This window comes from Hypanus sabinus, chromosome 2 (assembly GCF_030144855.1).
Source record: "Hypanus sabinus isolate sHypSab1 chromosome 2, sHypSab1.hap1, whole genome shotgun sequence".
In the NCBI taxonomy this organism is placed as follows: domain Eukaryota; kingdom Metazoa; phylum Chordata; class Chondrichthyes; order Myliobatiformes; family Dasyatidae; genus Hypanus; species Hypanus sabinus.
In genome coordinates, this window is record NC_082707.1 from 29485952 (window position 1) to 29510462 (window position 24511).

At 41.8% G+C, this 24511-nt stretch overlaps 1 protein-coding gene across 3 annotated transcripts in view; it reads right to left on the reverse strand.

Moving 5' to 3' along the window:
• pid1 (phosphotyrosine interaction domain containing 1) overlaps positions 1 to 24279 on the reverse strand; it is a 149350-nt gene extending 125071 nt beyond the window's left edge. The window contains exon 1 of one of the 3 annotated variants that reach the window (XM_059993985.1): positions 23940 to 24279. In XM_059993985.1, the coding sequence (XP_059849968.1) occupies positions 23940 to 23969 (30 nt within the window). In that variant the 5' untranslated portion in view covers positions 23970 to 24279. The remainder of the gene's footprint in view (positions 1 to 23939) is intronic. The other 2 variants (XM_059993966.1, XM_059993950.1) reach the window with 2 other exon arrangements.
• Between the last annotated feature and the right edge of the window lie 232 nt (positions 24280 to 24511).

The following is a 24511-nucleotide window of genomic DNA, read 5'->3' on the forward strand; positions in this document are numbered from 1 at the left end:
TTAACTTATTGTGCAGTCTAGGGCAAGCTGCTAAGCCTGGTGATAAACCTTATGAGGACATAATTGAAATCTTAAAGGGGCACCTGACACCTAAACCTTTGATCATTGCTGAGAGGTTTAGATTTCATAAAGGCAATCAAGAGGAAGGCAAGTCTATTTCAGAGTCTGTAGTGGTGCTGAAGCAATTGTCTGAACACAGTGATTTTGGGCAGATACTGAACAACACTTGATAAATTTGTATGTGGTGTGCGTACTGAGGCAATTCAGAAATGTTTGCTTGCAGAAGACAGACTAACGTTACAGAAAGGAATTGAGATTAGTACAGTTATGGCGATAACAGCTAAAGAAGCACAGCTGTTAAGCACATCTTCCCATGTTCATAAAGTTTCTATTGTCTTTAAGAAAAAGACACTTGTTGGCAACCAGTGTTACCATTGTGGCAAAACTGGGCATTTGAGTAAAAGAGTGCTGATATAAGAATTTAGATTGCCAAAGCTGTGGCAAAAAGGGACACATTGAATGTACTAGTAAAAGAAAAAAGACACTTCAACCAAAGAAAAATGAATCTTGGAAAAACAAAAAGAAACGTGAATGAGGCAGAGCATACTGGGGACAGATTGAGTGACTCTCAATCTGTGGTTGAAGCTTTGCATGGTTTATTTCTTTCAGGACACACAGATAGCTATTGGGTGAGATGGGACCACGGTGAGGATGCAGGCGGACACAGGTGCTGCAGTATCGCTGATGTCAGAGACAGTTTACAAGGAGTAATTGCAGCATCTCCCCCTAGAAGGGGCAAGGTTGACATTGAAGACTTGCACTGAGGTTGTTCCAGTGAGGAGAGAAGCACATGTTACAATGGAGATCAGAGAACAGAGAAAGAAATGACCACTATACTTGGTTGAAGGTAGTTTTCCAATGCTTCTGTATTATTTGTGTTGGAACAACTCAAACTCAGCTGCCACAAAGTGTCCTCGATTGGTGGGAGCACTGATCAAGAAGAGGAATTCACGAAACATGCAAAGTATTCAATGGAGAACTGGTCAGTATGAAAGGAATCTCTGTTAAGACCAACACAACACCCAAATGCCCGAGGGTAAGACCTGTCCCATCAGTCCTCAAACCAAAGGTAGAGGCACTAGTCTAGAGAATGTACTAGAACCAATGTGTAATTGGGCAACTCCAGTTACTTACCGCATGGGTCTTTAAGGCTTTGTGGACTTCAAGATAAGCAAAACCTGGTCCTTACGGCTGAACAATATTCTCTTCCCCTGATCTTTCTGCTGGATAGGCTGGAGGACGGACTAACTTGTGTCAAGCATACTTGCAGCTGCCTGTGAGGCCAGAGTCACTGGAACTGTTGACCACAGTGACCCACAAAGGAATGTTCAGGTAGCGAAGGCTTCCATTTCACATCACCTCAGCTCCTGCATTTTTTCAGCCGGTTGGCAGGGGTACAATGTTATTTAGATGACTTACTCATTACTTGGGAAAATAAGCATGAGCACCTACAAAACCTGGATGCTGCACTACAAGGACTCAAGGAATGCAGGCACAGGGTCTGGAAGGACAAGTGTGAGTTCCTCCAACCGTCAACTGAATACTTGGGCCATGTGATTAACAACTTAGGGCTTCACAAGGCACCATCAAAGGTGAAGGCAATCATAAAGGCTTCATCACCAGAGAACATGTCAATTAAGATCTTTCTTAGGACTACTAACATACTGCACAGAGTTTGTTCTTAGCCTAGCTAGCATGCTGAAACCACCTCATGAGCTTTTAAATAAATCAACACACTGGCAGTGGACCGATCGCTGGGAGGAGATTTGTAAAAAGACCGAAACAGCTTTGTCACAATCTGAAGTACTCACACACTTCAACCCATCATTGCCCGTACAGTTGGGCTGCAGCACATCGCCCTAGAAAGTGGGGGCAGTCACCCCATACTTCATGCGTCAGGTGAAGAGCATCCAATCTTCACATCAGTACGATATAAAACACAGGAAGTGCAAGCACCATTCGAATGCTGGTGGACTATCCAGACTTCCCTTAGCTGTTACAGCTGCAGAGCCTTCCCTGAAAGAGATCGACCTATAGCTCCGGTAACTGTGGCACAAGTCTAGAAGCACACACACATACTGACCCTGTTCTATCTAAAGTGATGGACATGGTAACTCATGAATGGAAAAGAGAGGCTCAATGAAAGAAGCTCACTGTTCAAGCAGGCTGTTTACTATGGGCTACCATAGTAAACTCCTCACTTCCAGTCCAGTAAGAAAGCAAGTGCTTTATGAGTTACATGCAGGACACTGTGGCATAGTGAGCTTGAAAGAAATCGCTTGCAGCTACTTCTGGTGGACAGGACCAGATGTAACCATTGAAAGGAAGGACAAAGCATGCCTGCATTGTCAGTGAGTGAGAAAGGTTCCTCAACTTGCTCCTCAACATCAAGTCAGGTCATATCACCCAGCCACGAATGGTCTTTCTTTTTTCTTTTTCAATCTTTTTATTGAATTTCATATATAAAAGAAACATAATATAATAATAAATAGGTTATAAATGCATAAGACTTGAAATTGAATTAATAGTAGGATAACAATATCCTATTAAAATATCAACATAGAAACATAGTATATTATCAATCAAGTCTATAATAATTATATGAAAAAATAAAAATAATCATCAAAAGAAAAAGAAAAAAATTATAAAAATACAGGCAAAAAATATTAAAAAAATACTAAACTAAACTAACTGGGCAATAATAACAGTTTATTTGTATATGATAGTGCCAAAAACTCCAGAACTCCATACCTGAACAAGAATAAGTAAAGAGAAGGTCTGGAAGAGGCCAAATTAATTCATATGAAAGTGTCGAATGAACGGTCCCCAAGTTTCTTCAAATTTAATTGATGAGTCAAAAATAGTGCTTCTAATTTTTTCCAAGCTCAGAAAAGAAATAGTTTGAGAGAACCACTGGAACGTGGTAGGAGGATTTACTTCTTTCCAATTTTGTAATATAGACCTTCTGGCCATTAATGTTACAAAAGCAATCATTCGTCTAATTGAAGGGGAAAACTGATTATCATCCTCATTTGGTATACCAAAAATTGCAGTAATAAAATGAGGTTGTAAATCGATATTCCAAACTGAGGAAATGGTAGCAAATATGTCCTTCCAATAGTTATGTAAAGCGGGACATGACCAAAACATGTGGGTCAATGAAGCCACATCTGAATGACATCTGTCACATTGAGGGTTAATATGAGAATAGAATGGAGCAAGCTTATCTTTAGACATATGAGCTCTATGTACAATTTTAAATTGTATTAAAGCATGTTTAGCACATATAGAAGAAGAATTAACCATTTGTAAAATTTTTTCCCATTTTTCTATTGATATATTATATTGAAGTTCTTTTTCCCATTCTTGTTTAATTCTACCTGATATTTCTGGTTGTATCTTCATAATCATATTATAAATAAAAGCCACTAATCCCTTCTGATAGGGATTTAAGGTAAAAATCATACCTAAAAAGTCCATTGAAGTTGAATAGGGGAAGGATGGTAGAATTTTATGTAAAAAATTTCTAATTTGTAAATATCTAAAAAAGTTAGATTTAGGTAACTCAAATTTGTTGGAAAGTTGGTCGAAAGACATCAAACTACCTTCAAAGAAAAGATCACGAAAACATTTTATACCTTTCCTTTTCCAAATGCTAAAGGCTTGATCTGTCAAAGAAGGTTTGAAAAAAAATAAGTAAAATAGGGCTATCAAGAACAAAGTTTTTCAGAGTAAAAAAATTTACGAAATTGAAACCAAATTCGTAATGTATGTTTGACAACAGGGTTGGATATCTGTTTATTGAATTTAACTAAGTCGGCAGAAAGAGAAGAACCCACGAATGGTCTTGATGAACGATTCATACGAACATTGAAACAAGCCCTCAAAACTTCAGTGGGAAGTGGATCCCCCAGCCAGCGTTGTAGCACTTTGCCGGTGACATACCACAACACACCTCACACCACCACCAAAATGTCTCCAGCCACTGCACTGATGAAAAGACAGCTTCACATTCAGCTTGACCTGCTTAGACATCCAAACATAAAACAGATTGCGCTAAATGAACAGGAAACCCAAGCAGGGACACATGCCAAAGCACAGTACAGAGGTTTCACAGCAGTCGGCGTACCTGCCCAGAACGACATCTCTGGAACAACATGGATACCTGCAATGGTGGTGGTGGCACAAATGAGTCTTGTGTTGTACACAGTGGTAACTAGTGACACCTGAAGAAGATACTTGGATCAGCTGTTGCCAGCTTCTGAGGTTACTGAAAACCAACACAAACTGACCAATTCAGATCTAGTTGCAGAAATGGGACAAGATTCTGAGACAACTACTGAACCTTCACTTAGATCTAATGACACAGCCAGTGCTCGCATCACCTGTGCTTTCTGAGATGCCCCCTGCTGACAATGCAGTACCCAAGCTGAGATCTGTACATTAACCACCAAAGATAAGATAACTTTGGCATCATGCCCAGGTCATTGGTAACCTCACAGAAACAGATGGCCTCCAGAGAGATTGAATCTCTAGTTTAGAGACTAACTCGCAGCACATGGGACAGAGTAATCCCTAGGTTTATGTCTGGCTGTCTACCCTCTTTCCCTAGTTTAGAAAAAAAATGTTTTTTGCTGTTTAAGTTTGATGATTACTCTATTGAATATTAATATTCTGTGTACGGGGAGTGGGAGAAACCTTTAAAATAAGGAGGAAGGGATACGTTATGTACTTATGATGATTTGAACCTCAAGCTTCCCTGTGTCTTGCATGCTGAGTGTAATGTGAGAGGGTATTCTGTATTGATGACTTACAAGCAAAATAAACAAGTTTGCTCCTCACTTCTCTGTCTCCCATGTGTGTATTTCATGGCCACCCAGCTTCCTAGTACCACAAACATAACAGCATAATTTTAAGGGGGGTGTCAAAGGTAGGATCTTTACCCAGAGAGTGGTGGGTGGCATGGAATGTCCTGCAAGGATGGCAGATAAGACCATAAGACATAGTGGCAGAATTAGGCCATTTGACCCATCAAGTCTGCTCTGCCTTTTCATCATGGCTGAACCGTTTCCCTCTTGACCCCATTCTCTTGCTTTCTTCCCATAACCTTTCATTAAGTCCTGACTAATCAAGAACATATCACCTCCGCCTTAAGTACACCCAATGATCTGGCCTCCACAGCCGACTGCGGCAATGAATTCCACAAATTCACCACCTTCTGGCTAAAGAAGTTCCTCCTCTTCTCTGTTCTAAATGGACGTCCCTCCATCCTGAGGCTGTGCCCTCTGGTATAGACTTCCCCGTCATAAAAAACATCCTCTCCACATCCATTCTATCTGGGCTTTTCAGCATTCCTCTAAATCCCAGCGAGTAAAGGCCCACAGCCACCAATTGCTCCTGATACGATGAGCCTTTCATTCCTGGAATTATTCTTGTGAACCTCTTGCACCAGGACTCCCAAGTCCCTTTGCACCTTGAATTTTTGAATCTTGCCCCAGTTTAGAAAAAAGCCTATGCTTTTATTACTTTTACCGAAGTGCATGACCATACACTTGCTGATACTGTATTCTATTTGCCACATTTTGTTTCCATTTTCCTATCCGTCCAAGTCCTTCTGCAGACTCCCTGCTTCCTCAATGCTACCTGCTCCTCCACCTGTCTTCGTATTGTCTGCAGACTTGGTAGCAAAGCCATCAATTCCATCATCCATAAGACCATTAGATATAGAAGCAGAAGTAGGCCATTCAGCCCATTGAGTCTGCTCTGCCATTCATTCATGGGCTGATCCAATTCTTCCAGTCATCTTCACTCCCCTGCCTTCTCCCCATACCCTTTGATGCCCTGGATAATCAAGAACCTATCTATCTCTGCCTTAAATACACCCAATGACTTGGCCCCCACAGCTGCTCATGGCAACAAATTCCACGGATTTACCAACCATCCTATATCTACCCTCAACTCTCTTTTACCCTTTTTATAATTAAAAATCTTTTAGTATCTTCTTTGATATTAGTCACCAGCTTCCTTTCACAATTCATCTTTTCCTTCCTAATCACCTTCTTATTTTCCTTCTGCAAGTTTTTAAAAACTTCCCAATCCTCTATCTTCCCACTAGCTTTGGCTTTCTTGTATGCCCTCTCTTTTGTTTTTACTTTGGCTCTGACTTCACTTGTCAGCCATGGTAGTGTCCTTCTTCCATTTGAAAATGTCTTCTTATTTGGAATATATATGTCTGGCACTTCCCTCATTGTTCTCAGAAACTCCAGCCATTGCTGTTCTTCTGTCCTTCCTGCTAGTGTCCCTTTCCAATCAACCTTGGCTAGTTCCCCTCTCATGTCATAGTAATTTCCTTTATTCCACTGAATTACTGACACATTGGAAATTTAGTTTCTTCTTCTAATCATCCAAATCATTGACATACAACTTAAAAAGAAGTGGTGTCAACAATGACTCATCTGGAACACTACTAGTCACCAGAAGCCAATCAGAAAAGTCTCCCTTTATTTCCACTCTTTACTTCCTGTCAATCAGCCAAACCACTATCCATACTCTTTCAGGTAATACCATGCACTCTTAGTCTTGTTAAGCAGCCTCATGTGCGGCACCTTTCAAAGACCTTCTGAAAACCCAAGTAAACAACACAAACAGATTCTCCTTTGTCTATCCTGCTTGTCATTTCCTCAAAGAATTAGAACAGCTTTGTCAAGCAAAATTTTCTGTTACAGATAACATATTGGCCAATTTTATCATGAGCCTTCAATTACCCTAACACATATCAACAATCGACTCCAACATTTTCCTAACCATCCACTGATGTCAAGTCTAACTGGCTTATGATTTCCTTTCTTCTCCTTCCTCCCTTCTTGAAGAGTGGAGTGACATTTGCAATTTTCCAGTCCTCCTGAACCATTCCAAAATCTAGTGATTCTTGAAAGATCATTACTAATGCCTTCACTCCTTTCTGAACGCTGGGGTGTAGTCCATCTGGTCCAGGTGATTTATCTCCCTTGTGCCCTTTGAGCTTCTCAGCCACCTTCTCCCTACGAATAGCAACTGCACTCTCTGCCCCCGACACTCTCAAAACTCTGGCATACTGCTGTTGTTTTCCACGGTGAAGACTGAAGCAAAATACTCATTCAGTTTGTCCGCCATTTCCTTGTTCCACATTACTACCTCAGCAGTCCAATGTCCACTCTCACCTCTCTTTTACATTTGATGTATCTGAAGAACTTTTGATGTCCTCCTTGATATTGTTGCTTAGTTTCCCTTTATATGTCTCTCCTTATGGCATTTTTAATTGCACTCTGTTGTTTTTTTAAAAGTTTCCCAATCCTCTAACTTCTCACTGACTTTTGTTCTATTATATGCCCTCTCTTTTGCCTTTATGTTGGCTTTGACTTCCCTTGTCAGTTTGGTTAACTCAAGGCCTTTTAATTGTTTTCGATTTGGCAACCTTTCGGATAGGCCAGCAAAATATTCAATATGCACCAAACAGCTTTCTCATAGCTTAGTTGTAATGTTATCAGTAAACAGGAGATGATGAGATGGGTGCTTTACTCAATTGGCAGAGTTGATATTCCACTGTTTGCAAAAATATTTCACATCATAAGTCATGTCAATTGTTACTTTTCTAATGAGGTTTCTGTGCCTGTTCCAACTACTCTATCATTTAATATTTCACAAGAGCAGTTCCCCTTCATTTTGGCTAAAACTTATATTTCAATACCTTACTCCAACACTAAATTTTGCCAAGCTTGAATGTCCTAAGAAAGGAGAAATGTTCAAGAATGTTTAGAATTGTGGACCTAGCTTTGATCATATGAACAGAAAAGAGTGAACAGTCAATGTTTCAGGTTGAGACCCTTCGTCAGGACTGGAAAAGAAGGGAGAAAGCATCAGATTAAGAAGCTGGAAGGGGAGGGGAGTAAGAAGTACAAACTGGTAGGTGATAGGTGAAACTGGGAGATGGGGAGTGGGCAAAGTAAAGGGCTGGGAAATTGACTGGTGAAAGAGATAAAGGGCGAAGAAGGGGCAATCTGATAGGAGAGGACAAAAGACCATGGAAAAAAGGGAAGGGGGAGGAGCACCAGAGGGAGGTGATGGGCAGGTAAGGAGATAAGCTGAGAAAGAGAAACTGAAATGGGGAATGGTGAAGGGGGGGGGGGGGTGCAATTACTGGAAGTTTGAGAAATCGATGTTCATGCCATCAGGTTGGAGGATACCCAGCTGGAGTATAAGGTGTTGCTCCTCCAACCTGAGTGTGGTCTCATCACGCCAATAGAGGAGATCATGGACTGAGAAGAAATATTGTGTTAAATATCTACTTAACGAACAATGGTAGATTATTCAAATATGTTCTATGTTTGAATACAGCTCTAGATTTTCCTCAGTTTGGAATGATACCAACTTGAGTACATTGTGTTTATAGTTTGCTGGGCGCACTGTGATGGCAGCTGAACTGGCGGATCTCATTAAATTCTTGATCTAATATAAGGTCAGCGTTTGGTTTAACTAAGCCAGTAATTTTCTATGGGACTATTGTGAAGGTGGTTCCAATGGAGGGTTTCTTCATGTCCTCCCTGTAATTATTTAAAAAATGGTCGCGTTATTTCCTGAAGCATCAATAGCTGCGGAAGCCTCCTCTGTGAAACCCAGATGGTATTTTTCCACCAGTCTTTGATGATTCATGCCTTCCTTGGATTAGATTATAAGGCTGGCCATAAAGTACACTATTTTGCTTTATTTTAAAATTATTTCACACAGTTACTGCCATTGATCTGGAAACAAAGCAGTTAGCCAGTGGCTTGTGATGGGAACACTTTATAGCCAAGTTCCATAATTGGTAACAAACAGCATGTCTGCTTATGAAATAGCTAGATGGTCATAACACTTAGGTATGTTTATTTCACTAATACAAACAAGCAGAATTTCATAAAATATCCAAATATCTCTGTCTCTTTTCATTATGAAAGTAAGGAAAGCACCATTATGGTAGGAAAGGCAAATGCAATGTTAGCTTTCATTTCCAGAGTACTAGATTATAAAAGCCAAGGATATAATGCTGAGGCTTTATACTTGGAATGTTATGAAAAATTTTGGGCCCCTTGTCTAAGAAAAGGTGTGTTGGCATTGGAGAGGAAGTTCTGGGAATGAAAGGGATAATGTATGTGGAGCATTTGATGGCTTTGGGCCTGTATTCCCAGTAGATTAGAAGAGTGAGGGGGAAAGCTAATGGAAACCCATGGAATATTGAAAGGCCTAGATGTGGGGAGGATATTTCCTATGGTGGGGGAGTCTAGGATCAGAGGGCACAGTTGTAGAATAAAAAGGTATTCCTTTAGAACAGACATTTCTTTAGCCAGATGGTGGTGAATCTGTGGAATTCATAACCACAGACTGTTGAGGAGGCCAAGGGATTGGGTATATTTAAAGTGGAATTTGATAGCTCTTGATTAGTCAGGGTGTCCAAGGTCACAAGGAGAAGGCAAAGAATGGTGTTGAGAGGGATAATAAATTGGTCATGAAATAATGGCGAGCAGATTCAATGGGCCACAAAGCCTAATTCTGCTCCTATGTCTATGGCAATTATTTAGAAGAAATACCATGAAGGAATGGTTAATTAATAATAATCACATGGAAAATACCATGGTAAAAAGTATATAATTAAAGGATCTTCAATATGTCTACACTATTCAGAAGTCAGCAACTAACTGCTTTTGGAAGATCAGTTTGATAGTCTGTCAAACTTCAATAGATGCTCAATGGAGATTATCCTAGTATGCATCGTAGCCTGGTATGAAAACACTGATGCTCTGGAACAGAAAAGCCTACAAAAACAGATGAGTTCAAGATTCAAGATAGCTTAATGTAATTTTCTGTACACAAGGGTAAGGAGAACAAAATAATTGCTTCTCTGGATCCGATGCAGCACAAAATGAACACCAACGATAAATGACACAATAATTATAAATACATAAGTTGGCTCATATACACACAGTAGGTTGTTTGAATCTTCATAAGATTCAGGCTGTATACATAAGGTGACTGATAGAAAGTAATAAAATCTGTTGGAGTTCGTTTGTGGAGGCGTTTATCAGACTTAATGCTTGGGGAAAGTTATTGGTTTTGAGCCTGGTGGCCCTGGCGTGGATGCAATGTGGCCTCCTCCTTGATGGGAGTGGGCCAAACAGAACTTGAGCAGGATGTATGAGACCTTTCATGAGATATATATTTTTATTCATTTACAGGATGTGCTAAGCCATCTAAGTATTGGCCATCTAGTATTGCCAGCTAAGCCAGCATTTATTGCCCACCCCTAGTTGCCCTTGAGAAGTGTTGATGAGCTGCCTTCTTGAACTGCTGCTGCAGTCCCTGAGGTGCAGGTACACCCACAGTGCTGTTAGGGAGGCAATTCCATGATTTTGACCCAGTGATAATGAAGGAACGGTGATAGGATTCCAAGTCAGGATGGTGAGAGATTTGGAAGTGGATTTCCAAGTGGTGGTGTTCCCAGGTATCTACTGTTCTTCTCCTTCTAGATGGTAGTGGTCATGGGCCTGGAAGGTGCTGCTTTAGTGACTTTGGTGTGTTGTTGCAGTACACCTTATCGATTGTACACACTGCTGAAACTCCTCGTTGATGGTGGAGGGATTGGATGCTTGTGGAAGGGGTACCAATCAAGTTGGCTGCCTTGTACTGGATGGTGTCAAGCTTCTTGAGTGTTGATGGAGCGGCACTCATCCAGGCGAGTGGTGAGTGTTCCTGACTTGAGTCTTGTAGATGGTGCAGAGGCTCTGGGGTAGTCAGGAGGTGAGCGACACACTGCAGGATTCCTAGCCTTTTACCTTCTCTGGTAGCCATGGCTAAACCAGTTCAGTTTCCTGTCAATGGTAATCCCCAGGATGCTGATAGTAGGGGAATTCAGTAATGGTGATGCCACTGAACATCAAGGGACGATGGTTAGAAGTTCTCTTGTTGGAGATGGTCACTGCCTGGCACTTGCATGGCTCGAATGTTACTTGCCACTTGTCAGCCCAAGCCTGGTTACTGTCCAGGTCCTGCTGCATTAGGGTATGGCCCTTTTCCAGCATCTTTCTGTATAAATGGATTTGACGGCAGGTAGGTTGGTGTCAGCGATGTGCTGTGTAGTTTTGTCTACCCATTAGAGAGTCTTCCTGTCTGCTGCAGTGATGCTTCTGTACCAAGCAGTGATGCAGCTTGTCAGGATGCTCTCTACTGCACATGTGTAGAATGACATGAGTATGGATATGCAAAGCCCAACTCTCCTCAGAAAGCAGAAGCATTGGTGAGCTTTGTTGACTATGTAGGATGTGTTCTGGGATGGAGGGGTTGTGCGATATGTGCACTCCCGGGAATTTGAAACTGCTTGCCAATGATGTAAAGTGGAATGTGAGTGGTGCAAATTCTCTTGAGGTTGATAACCATCTCCCTTGTCCTGACGAAGGGTCTCGGCCCGAAATGTCGACAGCGCTTCTTCCTATAGATGCTGTCTGGCCTGCTGCATTCCACCAGCATTTTGTGCGTGTCCCTTGTCCTGTTGACATTGAGGGAGAGATTATTTGTCTAGCACCAGGCCTCAAAGTCTTCCACCTCCTCTCTGTAGGCTATCTCATCAGTGTTGGTGATGAGCCCCACAACTGTCAGTCACAGTCCAGTCTATCAGAATAAAGCCCTCCCCACCATTGAACACATCTACATGGAGTGCTACCACAAGAAAGCGTGTCATCTAAAACTTTGACAGACTTCTACAGATGCAGAATGGAGAGTTTCCTGACTGGTTACATCATGGCCTGGTATGGAAACACCAATGCCCAGGAATGGAAAAGGCTACAAAAGGTGATAGATACAGCCCAGTCCATCATGGGAGAATCACTCTCCATCATTGACATATCTACAAGGAGCACTGCCATTAGAAAGGAGGCACAGGAGCCTTAGGTCCCACACTACCAGGTTCAGGAACAGTTACTAGCCATCAGCCATCAGGCTCCTGAACTAATGTGAATAACTTCACTCACTTGAACACTGAACTAATTCCACAACCTATAGACTCACTTTCAAGGACTCTGCAACTTGACTTCTCGGTATTTATGCATTTATTTATTTGCTCTTTTTGGGGAGGGGAGGTTGGTATTCAAACAATTTGGCCTATTTTGCACGTTGATTGTTTATCAGTCTTTTTTCTGTGAAGTCTTTCATTGATTCTATTGTATTTCTTTATTGTACTCGGAATGCAAAATCAATCTCAGGGTAGTATGATGACACATACATGCTTTGATACTACGTTTACTTTGAACTTTTAACGTTGAATCTTAACTTCGTCAGGAGCACATCTTGTGCCTGAGTGTGAGAGTAAATGATTTGAATGGTAGAGGTGTAATAGGAAAGTCCTTGATAGTGATTTTAAACTGAGGCCATGTTCATCCTCTTCAATGGATGATCCCAAGGCACTGTTGGCTGTGTTCCATGATGTCCTTATCAATATTCATCTCTCAACTTTCACAACAAAAACAGATTGCCAATTCATTCATCTGCACTGTTTGAAGCAGTTTGGTGTTTGCAATATTACTTACATGAGATTAGTTTTACTATTCACACGAACTTCAAAAAGTATGTCATTTGTGTTAATGACCAACAATGTCTGAGATGTCCTGGGGACAGCTCACAAGCGTCACCATTCTTCCACATTGATTTAGCATGCCTATAACCTACCAACCCATACGTCTTTGGAAAGTGAGCGGGGACTGGTGCACCCAGAGGAAACCCACGCAGTCATGGGGAGAATGTACAAACTCCTAACAAACAGCAGCTGGTGCTGTAAAGTGTTATGCCAGCTGCTACACAATCATAGCAAATGCTTCCCTGTATTGGAAATGATTATAAACTGAGGTGCTTTGTTGAGCATCCTGAGGATGCAAACAGAGTCCAAGCTTTTTTGTTCTTTGGAGACATAAGATTCAATCATTCAAACTTTTGTGGTAAATGGTTTCACCTTCTATCTGACACAAAACTTAAAATATAAATAAAATTTTGAGTAAATATGACACTTTCTCTTTCGTTTGCTACCACAACAGCAGGTGCAGTCTCACTGGCTCTCCACTCTACTTTGGAGCACCTAGATACATCAAGACATACGACAGGGTACAGTTTCATTACAGCTTGGCATTCAATGCCATCATTAATACTAAATACAAAGTTTCAAATCCTGGTCCTTTGTGCCACCCTCTGCAAATAGTTCCTTGACTTGCTCACTGGGAGATCACAGTTAATATCATCTCCTCACTGACAACCAACACAGGTGCACCTCAAGGATGAGTCCATGGCTACTGCTCTTCTCCCTCAACACCCATGACTGTATGGCCAAACACAACTCACATGACATCCATGAATTTATTGATGCTGTTGGCAGGATCTCACATGGTGATGAGGAGGCGTACAGGAGTGAGATGGATCAGCAAAACAAACTTGCACTTAATGTCGGCAAGACCATAGAATTGATCGTGGGCTTCAGGAAGGTGAAGTCAGGACAGCACACATCAGTTGCCATTGAGGAGTTAAAAGGGTGAGCAGCTTAAAGTTCCTGTGCATCAACATCTCAGAGAATCTATCTTGGGCCCAACACATTGATGCAATCATGAAGAAGGCTTGCCAGTTATGAGTTTGAGGAGATTTGGTGCATCATCAAAGACACTTACACATGTCTAAAGACCATTCTGACTGGTTGCATCACAGCCTGATGTGGAGCCTCCATTGCCTAGAATGGCAAGAATTATAGGCTCAGCCAGCTCCATCACGGGCACAACACTCCCCCCAAGCATTAATGATATCTTTAAGACACAATGCCTCAAGAAGACAGCATCCATCATTCAGATTCCTCAAAATCCGGGGCATGTGTCTTTCTTGGTAGAACCATCTGTGACGAGTACAGGAATCTTAACGCCAATACTCAACAATTTAGGGGCATCTTCTTTCACTCTGCCATCAGATTTCAGTGCGGTTCAGGAATCCATGAGCATTCCTCTTTATTCCTTTTTTTAGCACTTTTAAAAATTTATAGCTATTTATGTCTGCACAACACAGCAAGTTTCACACTACATGCCAGTGATAATAAATCTTATTTTGATTCCGATTGTTTGCTCTCATGAGGGGATGGTGGAGAAGCTACAATTGCATGCCTATCTTATCTGAGGGGTGCAATACTCCTTGAAATCAATGGATCAATTGGAAACAAGCATCTCTGGAAGTCAAAGTCTTCAGTTTCTTATGTTTTTGATTAATCACAGTTGTTCTGGTCATTTGTGCCATTAACACATTCGAGACCACCTACAACACATCAGTATTATGTGTTGGGCTCATTTTATTGAGACTGAGGAGCCCAATCAAACTTCAACAGAGCAATTTCTCTTTTGCTCTTTTCTACTCTAATAATGGGGGTGGGGAAGGGGTGGCAAATAATAATGGAAAGACTCTAAATTTTAAATCCCAATTTATTTGAACTTTCCAAATGGAACTTGGAAATTGTAAGTGACCTTGTTTCCACCAGGGTGGGCCCCAGCAGGCAAGTACAGCAGCATTATGCACGGTCCTTAGGTACAGGAATTATGTGTGATCAACTTGTGGAAATATTGTCAGGCAATCATGTTATCATTCAATCCCAACCAAAACGTTTCTGCCTGTACTTCTGGCAGAAATTAGAACAGCTAAAAAATAATGTAAGGACCTGGCAGAAGTGACCTTTGGCCTCAAAACAGTCCTAAATACACAGAGCTAGAAAATTCAGGGGCACAGTGTGAAACTGAAAGAAAGTCACTGGAAGCAAAGGAATAATCCACTTCAAATGGTAGTCCTGCTAACTCTGAGCAGAACTTAGGTGAAATGTAAATTAAAATTCCTCTTTTCAACACTTAAGTACTTTGAAGAAATTTCCTTCAGCCTATTGGCCATAAGGACATGATTAGTATTGACTGAACTTGTATGGAAGGCTGTTTATTTATGTTTTTACCTGTATGGAAGATGAGCAACAAGTACTAATATAATATGTTCCTGCCACTTTCTAAACCCAAGAGGTTCTGAAGATGCTGGAAATCTAAAGTAACACATACAAAATGCTGGAGGAACTCAGCAGGCCAGGCAGCATCAATGGAAAGGAATAACCAGTTGACATTTCAGGCTGAGACCACTCTTTGGGACTGGAAAGGGAAAGGGAAGAACCCAGAATAAGAAGGTGGGAGAAGGGGACGGAGTACAAGCTAGAGGGTGATAGGTGAAGCCAAGTGAAGGGGAAGTAAAGTATGTGGAAGAGGGGGATATGAAGTAAGAAGCTGGGAGGTTATGGGTGGAAAAGGTAAAGGGCTGGAGAAGAAGGAATCTGATAGGAGAGGAGACTGGACCATGAGAGAAAGAGAAAGGGAAGGATGAGGAACACCAAGGGGAGGTGATAGACAGGTGAGGAGAAGAGAGGAGATAAGAGGGTAGCAGAGTGGTGAATGGAAGAAGAGGGAAGGGGAAGTGGGAAAAATACTGCAAGTTAGATAAATCAATGTTTATACAATCAGGTTGGAGGCTACCCAAATGGAATTGAAGTGGTTCTCCTCCAACCTGAGAGTGGCAGTAGAGGAGGTCATGGACTGATATATCGGAATGGGAATGGGGAATGGAGTTAACATGATTGGGCACCTGGAAATCCTGCTTGCTGTGGATGGAGCTTGACAAAGCAACTCCCCCCCCCCCCCCAAATCTACATGGGTGTCACCAATGTAGAGGAGGCTGCAACGGGAACACCAGATAGAGTAAATGACTCTGACTGACTTGCATGTAGTGTTGCCTCATCTGGAAGGACAGCTTGGGGCCTGGAATGAAAGTGAATGGGCAGGGGTAGCACTCCTTCTGCATGCAGGGTAAGTGCCAGGTGGGGAGGAATGGATGGACAAAGGAATCTTGGAGAGAATGATCCCAGTGGAAAGCAGAGAGGGGAGTCACAAAAGGAAATGGAAAAAAGACAGAAAGGGGAGAGGGGAGAAATCGCTTACCTTGTTTCAGCTCTACTGATAACGTGAAGTGCATAGAATTAATTGTGTTTTTTTAAAAATATTGGAAATATCTGGACTGCACTTCAACATTTTGCTGAACTAGAGCCCCCAAAAAAAGATTTGAGCATGCAAGGGAAAGAGAGGCTGACTGAAGGGGCAGCATGCGACTCTGCAAGAGCTTCCTCTAACTATGCAAAAGCAATGGCTGCAGAGAGGGGAACAGTTCCTCAATATTTTTGTAAGAGTTTGGCCTTTTCCAAAACCAGAAATACATCAGAAATCAGTTATATTATCACTGACATATGTCACGAAATTCGACACTTCTGCGGCAGCAGTACATAAAAGTTCCTCTAAATTACAATGAAAAATATATAAAAATAAGTACTGTTAAAAGGAAGCAAAATAGTGAGGTAATGTTCAAGGGTTTATGCAACCATTCAGTAATCTGATGGCAGAGGGGAAGAAACTGTTTCTGAAACACTGAATGTGCTCTCTCAAGCTCCTGTACCTCTTCCCTGATGGTAGTAATGAGAAAAGGGCATGTTCTTGATGGCCAGTGTCCTTCAAAATAGTGTGAGATGATAACTGGTGCAGGAGAGATCAGATTGTGGGAAGCATATAGTGGACTCTGTGAGGAAATGGTTTGATTGAATTGGAAAAGGATCCTTTGCAGTTGAACCAGCAGGACAGATAAACATCATCCTGTGGAAGGTGACAGCCAGAGTGAATATTGTCCATACTATCCCAGAACCCTTGAGGGAGGAGATGACATTTATTCTGTCAAATCTAGCCTCCAGCATGATGTATCCATTAGGTGGGGGAAAACTCTGAACCCTCAGATTTTCCGTGTTACTGCTAACTCATGTCAACCTCATTATCTGTATTAGCTTTCCATTGTCGTTCATGTATGCACAGATCTCCGCATAACATGGAACATTACAGCATAGTGTTGACTTTTTAACCTACTCTAAGATCAATCTAACCCTTCCTTCCTACAGAGCCCTCCATTTTTCTATCATCCATGTGCCTGTCTCTGAGTTTCTAAAATGCCCCTACTGTATCACCTTCAACTACCACTTGGCAGGGCATTCTATGCATCCACCACTCACTGTGTAAAGGACTTACCTCTGACATCACCTGTAAATTTTCCTCCAATCACATTAAAAAATTATGCCCCCTTGTATTCCTGTCCTGGGAGAAAGTCTCTGTCTATCTACTCTATCTATGCCTTTTTCAAGCCACCTCACACCCTCCTTCACTCTAAAGAGAAAAGTCTTAGCTCACTCAATCTATCTTCATAAGGCACCCCCTCTAATGCCTTAGGAGGTATCTAGGGAAGTCACATGACCACAAGTTTTACCGCACTCCCACTTTCCAGGCATTTTACAGTTGGATTCTCAACAGTAGTTACTGGTGTCCTGCATTTTGGCAATCATATCAATGCACTGATAGAAGGTGTGCCTATGTTGGACAGGGATAAAAATGTTGACTGCACTGACCCACAGGTCAACCACCTTTAACAAGCCTACGTGACCAAAGCACAGCCTTGGATGAGACAGAAGTATACTCACTAAAAGCTGTGGCAATGATGCCAACTACTGACCATGCCAGCTCAGTGTTGCAAACTTGTATCTGATGTCCTTGCTTCAGATGATAACACTCCATCCTGGTGACCTGTTACAAGCTGAGCCATGAAATTGTTAAGTAGGTTTCCTAGACAGGAGAGTGGGCAGGGATTAGCTAATCTTTTTTCACAAGACTTCATTTACTTTGTACCATAACATGAAATTGAAGTGCTTTAAAAGAAAACATCTCAAAGGGAGAGGAGAACTTGCTGCCAATATTTTTTCTGGAACTTAATATTTTCATAAGAATTTCACTTAGGGAAAAATTGCCTCATTATGAACCAAAGAGGTATAGTAAACATTACATCCAGCTCTGCAAAAGCTGCTTAAGAACACCTTCACCCTTGAAACTAGCCACAGGCTACTTCCAAACAGCCGTGTAAAAAATAGAAAGCAAAACATAAATTCTTTGTAATCATATGTGTTTTCCCAGGGCAAGGGAGCCTAGACTGGAGAGCACAAGTTCAAATGAGAGGAGGGAAATTTACAGGAGGTGTTTGGGGTAAGTTTTCACACAGATTGAGCTAAATATTTGGAATGAGCTGTCAGAGGAAGGGTGGAGGCAATTACAATTACAATGTCTAAATGGCTTTTGGGCAGGTATTTTTAAGAAGTAAAAGGACACGGGCCCAATATGGTCAATGGGATTAGTGTAGATAAACGTCATGGTTGGCATGGATAAGATGGTCCAAAAGGGCCTGTTTCTCTGCTACATCTTTTTTTTCCTGTGTTTTATTTGTGAGATCCACATAAGAGGTGGATTATTATGGGCATTCTCAGCCTCGGCCTTCTACTCTGACATTCGATTCCTACGCTCTACTCACTTTCTTGTTTGTGAATCACACGGGATTAAAAATCGGCTTGATTTGAAAAAGGGCTCCTGGTTGGTCAAACTTGTACGTGATTTTAGTGGATTACTCTAGAGAATTCTAAATGAGGTGATGGGTTTTCGTTAAAGTGCGGCACAGAAGCATTCCAGAAACGTATGACCTGGGTCTTTCATAAGTAGGCATGTTGGCACGGTGCAGAATGTAAACAAGTTGCTGCTTCATAGCTCCGACACCCCAGGTTCAATCTTTGTGGAGTTTGCAGGTTCTCCCTGTAACTCTGCGGGTTTCCTCTCACGTCCCAAAGTCTTACAAGTCGGCAAGTGAAATGGCCAGCTGTATATTGTCCTTAGGCTTCAGGAGAGCAATAGAGTCGGTGTGCATGTGTTTGTGTGTTTGCCGGGGGGTGGGGGGGTGGAATATGTGATAGATGAGTACAAAGAACAGAATGAGTTTAGAACAGGATAAGTTACATGGCTCTTTGATGGCTGATGTATGTAAATTAATCAATTAATTTATTGATTTAGAGATACACCACAGAAACAGTCCCTTCTAGCCCAATGTTCCTGCGATGCCCTTTTACACCTATTTTTTACACCTTATACACCTATTACACCAATTAGCCCACTAACTTGTACATCTTTGCAATACGAGAAGAAGCTGGATTGCCTGGAAGAAAGCCATGCAGTCACAGGGAAAACGTACAAACTCCTTACAGGCAGTGGTGGAATTGAATCTGGCGGTGTAATAGTGATATGCTAACTGCTACGTTGCTGTGCCACCATGCCTCTTCGAGGCAGTTTCTATGTTGTATTTCTAAGAACAACCAGCTGACCAAAAATAAACAACATTTCCCTCATTAAGACTTTGGCCCTTCTCTAAACAGGTGTTTCTTACAGCAAGTCCAGCTAAAATAATATCCTTTCAGAAGCTAAGCTGCTGGAACACAAATACTATCTTGCTGACAGCCGGCTCACTGAATTCTTTGTTTCCATCAAAGAAATAATGAACTTACTAGTTTCAAACACTTCTCACTTGCCACGTTGCTAAAAACCCGGAATCCTTTATGGCAACAATCATTAATCATCTGTTTCATTCTATCTTCATTTCATCTATGTGAGACCAGTTGAATTTCACATGCTACCACTTTAGTTCTGAAAAAATCTCTCTTCAAGTCCTTTTTTTTGTTGATTATTTACAAATATACTCCGCTTTTACCTTGAAAGGCGTCTGCCTAGCATTTGTAATGTGTAATCATATAATATCTTGAATTTTATTAACCAACAACCAAAACCATTAGACCAGGGACAGTCAAGTCAAATTTTGTACATATATGCCTCCAAGAACTGCCTTTGATGTGGCTCAGTGGTGTGTTAAAAAAAGATTGCAAACATGTGTTGGACATTTCCTTTATCAATGGCACATATCAAGACTACGATTTTTCTATGAGTTCCATTAGAATATTACTGATTTCCCAAATTTTCCTAAAGAAGGATGATTTCATAATAGAAAATTATTTTAATATGAAAGGGCAAGCAACGAATGATAAGTTTTCTTATGGGTGGGAGGAAAAAGTGTCATGGGGACTGGCTTGTTTGGAGCACGACATGCTTACATAACAGACAGACAGACATACTTTATTGATCCTGAGGGAAACTGGGTTTCGTTACAGCCGCACCAACCAAGAATAGTGTAGAAATATAGCAATATAAACACACAAATAATTAAAAACAATAAGTTAATCATGCCAAGTGGAAATAAGTCCAGGACCAGCCTATTGGCTCAGGGTGTCTGACACTCCGAGGGAGGAGTTGTAAAGCTTGATGGCCACAGGCAGGAATGACTTCCTGTGACACTCAGTGTTGCATCTCGGTGGAATGAGTCTCTGGCTGAATGTACTCCTGTGCCTAACCAGTACATTATGGAGTGGATGGGAGACATTGTCCAAGATGGCATGCAACTTGGACAGCATCCTCTTTTCAGACACCACCGTCAGAGAGTCCAGTTCCACCCCCACAACATCACTGGCCTTATGAATGAATAAATTAATATTAAATAAATATTCTTACTCAAGTTCTTGATATAACCATGGTCAAAAAGCTGAGGAAATAAGAAAGCAAATGTTCTCATAGTAGTGGTATATTATTCTTCCTTCCTGGCTTAATGGGTCACTCTCAAGTTTAGCAGGCATAGAATAATACCTGGTCCTGGACTCTCACTAAATTAGATCTGTATAATAACATAAAAAATCTCCTCTTTGCTTTATTTTTCCTTCTGTTGTTTTTCATTGGTAAATATGACTCCTTGCCTTTGAAACATGACCATCTAAAGTGACCTGTAATTTTTGGTATGCAGTAATCTTAGAGTATTAATGAAGAAACTAACAGATCACAACCAGAAAGCAGAGCCAACTCCCAGGGCCGCTGCGCATGTTTTTCAATGGTATGCTCCAAGCAGATTGTAAACATGTGTTTGACTTTACATTTTTTTTAAAATCAAGTTTTACATCACTGGAATTTGGCACGCTAAATGTTAAATGGCAAAAAAAAAAATTGCAGATGACCAAAATCTGAAAGAAAAACAGAAGATGGCAGAAGAGTTCATTAGCACCTGTGGAGAGAGAAACAATGTTTTAAGATCAATGACCATTCTGATGAAAGGTCATCATCTGAAAAATTAACTTTGTTTTTCACTCCAGAGATGGTCCCTGACCTGCTGAATATTTCCAGCATCTTCTGTTTTATTATGTTACATGTCCAACCCTTGCCAACAAATTCATATCTCAAGAAATAGATTTTATCCTAAGGGACATGGTATGCATATTTACCTTTAATTTAATACTTCATTTTGGTAGATAAGATTGTCCTTTAGATGATGTCTCATGTAAAATACAAACATACAGTATAACTTCACTGCCTGGTACAGATTGAAAGAAGCTGCAGAGGGCTATAGACTCAAATAGCTCCATCACAAAGCACAAGCCTGCCAACCATCGAGGACATCTTCAAAAGTTGATGCCTCAAGAAGGTGGTATCTTGCATCAATAACCCTCATCATCCGGGACATGCCTTCTTCTCATTATTACCATCAGGGAGGAGATACAGAAGCCTGCAGACACTCACTCAGCAGTTGAAGAACAGCTTCTGCCCCTTCACCATCAGATTTCTGAATGGTCCATGAACACTACTTTGCTATTCCTCTTTTGCATTATTTACTTCTAATATTTTTGTTGTAACTTTTAATGATGTTAATGTTTTGCACTAAACAACAAATTTCATGACATATGTCAGTGATAATAAACCTGATTCAGATTGAAGCAACCCTAAATTCCAAGGTTCATTCTACAAAACTTCATACAATTCTACTCAAGACTAATGTTTATGTAGCACTTTATCACTGTACTTAACAACATCTAATGCAATAAATTAGCTCAAAATGCAATGACTAATATGTGGATAAAACTGGCAGCAGAAACTTATGTTGGCCAGAACATGGGATGAACTTCCAACTGTATTGGCAATTCATTTCTAATACCGTCTATATTTAACAGAATAAGTAGACAGCTCCATGATTTAAGATCTCCTTCAGTAGGTGGCTTTCCTAATATGGAGCACTCCTTCAGTGCTGGCACTGGAATGCTGGACTAGATTATGCATCCCAGAATGAGGTTTCAACATGAATAACACCTACAGATCCAAAGCAACACTGCTGAATACAAATCCCATATCCTTTAACCACAGGTCGGAATATCATTGAACAGGTTACCTTTCCATATAAGAAAGAATAGCAATGAAAGGAAGACATATTTTAGATACTTTCCCTCTCCCTTTCAGGACTACCGAAGCAAATCATAAACAAGAGATTCTGCAGATGCTGGAAACACATATGTAACATTATATGTGTGTCCTGATGAAAGGTCTTGGCCCAAAACGTTGACTGTTTATTCCCTTCCGTAGATGCTGCCTGAGGTGTGTGTGTGTGTGTGTGTGTGTGTGTGTGTGTGTGTGTGTGTGTTACCCAAAGCAGATTATAGCCACTGAAGTACTGTTGGCATCATCCTCATTAATGGAACATAGCTGCAAAGGATGCTTTCACAAACTGCTATTATGGCCAGAAAATCTAGTTAAAATGCTAAATACTGCACAGGAATAATTCCACCACATTTCAAATTACTGCCACTGGATTTCTTACATGGATGTGTAGAGCAGAGATCATCTGGTTTAACATCCATCTGAAAGATGGCCCCTTTGACAATACAGAACTCTTCTACTATGCTGTGGTAACATAGATATCACACACAATGCTTCCTTGCTAGCTCAATTATATATCATTTTATCAAATGTAAAGTTAGCTCTTGAAAATTACAACTTGGGTGCAGTAGAATTTCATCCCCCATTTTCTTTCCTCGCTGACAACAGGTAGGCGTTGTGTGTGTGTGTGTTTCGCTCCAAACAATAATGTGTTGCATCGCACCTCATGCACTAGAGCCCTCATTGAATGACACCAGGAATAATGTAATCACTGGCCACTCAGTGAGCAAAACTCCGCCCCTACATTTACTGAAATAGATCCAGTATTATTGCGGTAAACAATTCAATACACTCGAGATCCTTAAATGAAGAGGACCTGTTAGTTGGCTTCTATGAAATTATCCACCCACGGTGAGCAGGGGTTAAGGGCTGTGAACAGGTTTCCTTGGTGATTTTCCCTATATCTGCCGCTGCCAATTCTGTTCCCGTACAACTGACACAAGCCTTCCTCGCCACTTGGGTCAAAATTCACCATAAATGCTGCGGTGTTTCTGACGGCGGCGAGAATAGGGAAGGCTGGAGCAACCTTCCGTGAGTTCTCAAATGCGTGCCAGAGCAAATTCCTCCACTCCAGGTCTCCTCTGCTCAGCCCATGATAAAAAAAGGCTGTTTCAGCCGGGCACAACTAAACCAGGAGACTTAGTTCCATTTCCAGGCTGAAGACATCCTTTGAGCGAGTGTTACCGACACCACGGCTCCGCAGGGGGATGAGTTATCCGTAAGGAATCATAGACCTTCTGCACCCCCTCCCCTCCCCACACACACAACCGCCGGCCACTATCACACCGGGCAGAGAGGCAGGTGGTGAACGCCACTAAATATAACGGTTTGCTTTCGGTGTTAGTATCCGGGGAAGCGAGAGAGGACGAGTACGGTTTTACAGGTTAGAGGGAGCTTTCTATTCTCCAGCAACCTCCCCGCTCTCCGTTCCAGGCTACGGTGAAGAGAAGCGGGGGAGGAAGAACCCACGCCGGGGTCGAGTGCAGGCAGCGTTCAGTCTCTGAGTCTCTGCCCGGGGTGTCTGCGCGCAATGCAGCCGCTCGACTGTGTTCCGACCGGCTCGGCTCTTACCTGCAGTCTCTCGCTCGCTGGCTGCCACATGTTGTTAATGCCGGAGGGGCGAGTGACAGTGGGTGGCCTGGTTTGCACCGCTCTCCGGATTGCTGCTGACTAGATTCCCTCCGGCACTGTCTGACTGTGTGTGGGGAGGTTCGACTGATGAGGCCGGCGTCCCCCCACCCTCTCTCTCTGCTGCAGGCGCGGACCCAGAGGCGGAAAAACACAGTCTGATCCTCAATCCCATTTGTAGTTCGCAGGGCTGGGAGAAAGGGGGAGGTCTCTAGCGGAGCTGGGGGTAGGCACACACTTTACAAGACACCGTCGGAGGAATGGGCTCGCAGTTTTTCTTCATTTTAATCCCACTTAAATACCCCATAAGCAATGCATCACGATCGTGCGGTTCTCACCGCGAAGCGTGTGTTTGATAAAAATGAACCCATGGGCATTCAGTGCAACCCCACTCGAAGCAAAGCAGAGATTTTGGAACAGTTATTCCTGACCTTTCCGATTCAATCCACTTTGGGAAGTGGGGTACAGCGGACAGCACCCCGTTACTCCGATCTCAACCAGACGAGGGAGGGAAG